Raw genomic sequence first — 4,021 nt, forward strand, 5'->3', positions numbered from 1 at the left:
TGATGGCTCTCATTATCTATAATCTGTATTGCAAACCATAATACCCATAAGTAGAGAGAGAGAATAAGAGGGCAATTTTCTGCCATAGAGGCAGGAAGAGGGGTGGGACAGGATGGGGCAGGATCCTGGGAACATTGGTTGTGAAAAAAAAAGTTGCTAAAAGGAAATAAATAGCAAAGACAGTCTTGAAAATATATGTACTGATACATTTAATTACATAGGAAGTGAATTCCCCTCATTTTATACCTACTGGTTCATTAATTATTAGGGTTTAGCTTATGTTTTCTTTTTCAGAGTTCCCTTATTTGATGTTACAATTTAAATGATGTGTACTCCTCTGTTCTTTTCTCGAAACTTCCTACTTATCACTTCAAATAAGTTATAAAATAAATAATTATATATGCATTTGTTTATAGATTAAATGTGTTAGTCTACTAGCACACACTAATTATGTGAGATAAGGAACAATATTTGAAGTATAGTTTTTAGCTAGTGTGAGTCTAGCATTTGGAAAATAATCACTTTGTACATTTTTCTGCATTATTAAAGTTAGTAGAATAAAATACTAACTCAAGAGTATGCTCAGATTGTGAACCAGAATTGTCTGATCATGCCTTTTTCTAGACAATGTTTCTTAGAGGCAGTGTTGTGGCAAAATATATATAGATTCTTTTGGAACCAGATAGCTTTATTTCAAAGCTCTTTAAGAAGATTATTTAACTTCATTTTCCTTATTTTTTCTCATCAACAAATTAGAGCTGATACTCCTGATGTATGTGTATGGAGGTACACACAGGGGGAAGAGATGGGAAGATGTGCATAGTAAAATACCTCGACTGAGACAATGTGCCAGAACTCACTTTCCTTTTAACAATGTCCTGAAGTTCTGCTTGTTGTAATCTGAATGTTATTACTTTGATGCTAAAATGACGAAAGTCATGAAAGAATGAATTGTTTCTTTGCTTCAAAAGCTTTATTGTGTTTTTGGCTCATTGTTTGAGTGGGGAGAACTCCAAAATCCTTGATATCCCTTGGGTAATTCAAAGAACAATGAGCTCTAGGGCTTCCAGTCTTGATCTTACTGAGCAGTAAAATGTTAGAAGAGCTGTTCACCCATCCCATAGACCAACACAGGTGTGCGGAGGTTGGCCAGATACACCTTCATCTTCTCCAGTACTTTTACCTCCCGGTCTATGAAAGAGGTCTGCAAGAAGTCACAGAGCTGTTGGTCTCCCATGGCAATACCCAGCTCATACAAATCCTGAAGGGCACGGTTGAGGCTTTTTTCTATGATCACTGCAGACTCCATGACCTTATGGCTTTTGCCCCAGTCATCTTGGAAAGGGCGCTTTACGTCCTGAAAGGAAGTGTGACCATGGCGCAGATTTTGCATCTTCAGGAGGCGCTCCACACCTTTAAGTTTCTCCTCGGACAGTATGTGAAAGAAGTGTCCCAGCTCCTTGAGACATACATCATCTCGTTGGAAATAGAAGCCTAGATCAAGGTACATGTAGGAGGCCTGCAGATGTAAGTTCACTAGGTTACTGATGGAGGCCTCCACCCCAGTTGAATGACCCTGAAGAATCCGAGCAATCATGAGTCGACCAATAGCGAGAATTAAAACTTTAAAACTGGTGCTGGATGCTATAGAGTTGCTTCAGAGATTCTTTTGTAGTCAGCAACTGGAAAAAGGTTTGGAGGATGGTCAGTCGCAGTTAGATGGGGTGTCCTCAGTTCTGTTCCATCCAAACACTTGATGCAAGGAACCAATCAGTGGTGCTATTTGAAGTTCCACTGGATCATATATATTATATAAATACATCTTTACAAAATGAGTTCCACAATCATACCAAACTCCTAGAGAAAAATGGCATGAAACTCCATGACAATAATCACTCTCAATATCAATGGGCTAAATGCACCAAGTAAGAGACACAGAGTGGCAGGATAGATTAGAAAACTGAACCAAACATTCTACTTCCTGCAAGAAACATATTTGAACAGCCACTAACAACATGCACTCAAAGTCGATGGTTTGAAGACAATCCTTCAAGTAAACAGCTCCCTCAAAAAGGTCGGGTGGCTATACTAGTTTCAGATAACATAGAATTCATGCTGAAAAAGGTGATAAGAGACAGTGAGGGTGATTTCTTAATGATCAAAGTATGGGTAAATCAGGAAGAATTCATGCCCCTAAATATTATGCCCTTACTGAGGGCCAGCAAAATACTTAAAACAGATATAATAGACTTGAAAAATGGACATTGATAGTAACACAATAGTACTAATAGTCTTCAATACCTCTCTTTTGCCTCTCTATAGATAAATCAGACTATATCTCAGTAAGGAAACAACTTGCTTTAAAGAAATAAATGGAAAAGAGGAGCTTTAATATATATATATATACATGTATATACATATATATATGTATATATATATATATATATATATATACAAACACGGTTTTTCATTACCAAAGAGCCAGATACACATTCTTCTCCAAAGCATATGGGACATTGTCCAAGGTAGACCATGTTCCTCCACAAAGCCAAGAGGATAGAAATCATATTAACTATCTTCCCCAAATGTTATATATTGAAAATAAAAGTTAATCACAACCACAAATTTAAAAAGATAACTCTAACACCTGGAAATTAAATAGCTCACTATTGAACAACATGTGGGTCAGAGAATATACCAGATAGTAAATAAAAATATTCCTGGAAACAAATGAAAATAAGAATATGACCTACTTGAGGGACACAGCTAAAGCAGTATTAAGAGGAAAGTTTATAGCTTTACCAGCATTCACCTTGAAGGAAGAAAGGGACACATAAGTAATTTGACCTCACAACTGAAGAAACTAAAAAGTAACTAACAAAAGGAGCACAAAGCAGGAAGAAGGATAGAAATAATAAAACATAGAACATAAATTAATGAAATGGATTGAAAACAATCCAAAAAAATCAATGAAATCAAGAGCTGATTCTTTGAAAAAATAAACAACAATAAATCACTAGCAAAATTAGCAAAGAGAGCAAGTCCTAATAAACTGAGTCAGAAATGAAAGGAGAGATATCAAAACACATACCTCAGAAGTTCAAAACATCATCAGAGATTATATTATGCCACAAAAAGAGAGAACCTCGAAAAAATGGCTAGGTTCTTGGACCTTATAAACCTCCCAAGGCTAAACCAAGAAGATATGCAACACCCAAAGAGATTTATCACATTTGAATAAATCAAAATGGTAATCAAACATATTCCCAAAATCAAAGGCCCAGGCTCAGATGGAGTCACTTGTGAGTTCTTTCAAAACTTTAAGGAATACTCATTGAGATCTAATTTCAGATTTTCTCAGAAATTGAAAAAACAGAAACATTCCCAAACAACTTTGTTGTTTTTGTTATTGCTGTTTTTAAATTGAGTCAGAGTGAGATACACAGTTACAAAGCTGTTCATGGTCCAGTTTCAGACAATATTCCAACACCCATCCCTCCACCAGTATACATTTCCCACCATCAATGTCCCCAGTTACCCTCCTGCCATTCCCGTCACCAGTCTGTCTCTATGGCAGTCACTTTCTCTCTCTCTCTCTCTCTCTCTCTCTCTCTCTCTCTCTATCTCTCATTGGAGTTTCCAATATAACAAAGTTTTTAAAAAGCAAAAGTAACCCTGACACCAAAAGCAGTCAGACACCAAACTGGGGGGGTGGAGGGGAGAATTGATTGAAGACTGACATCCTTGATAAGAGGCAAAGATCCTCAACAAAATACTAGCAAATAGAATCCAACAACTCATCAAAAAATATGCCCAAGTGGGAATCATTCTGGGTATACAGGATGGTTTAACATAACCAGGCCAATTTCTATAATTGGATAAAAAATAATGTCAATAGACACTGAGAAATTATTTGACAAGATCCAGCACCCATTCATGATAATAACTCTCAAAAATGGCAACTGAACTTTCTTCAACAGTATCAAAGCCACTAACATACGTGAAGCACAAATGAATTAAG

General features: G+C 36.5%; 1 protein-coding gene across 1 annotated transcript; it reads right to left on the reverse strand.

Annotated features, from left to right (window-relative positions):
- Positions 1–1,096: 1,096 nt before the first annotated feature.
- LOC129399755 (ferritin light chain-like) lies at positions 1,097–1,597 on the reverse strand. Its single transcript, XM_055121129.1, has one exon. The coding sequence runs from the start codon at positions 1,595–1,597 to the stop codon at positions 1,097–1,099; it is 501 nt and encodes a 166-aa protein (XP_054977104.1).
- Positions 1,598–4,021: the final 2,424 nt, after the last annotated feature.

The sequence above is a fragment of the Sorex araneus genome, chromosome X (genome assembly GCF_027595985.1).
Source record: "Sorex araneus isolate mSorAra2 chromosome X, mSorAra2.pri, whole genome shotgun sequence".
Lineage (NCBI taxonomy): Eukaryota > Metazoa > Chordata > Mammalia > Eulipotyphla > Soricidae > Sorex > Sorex araneus.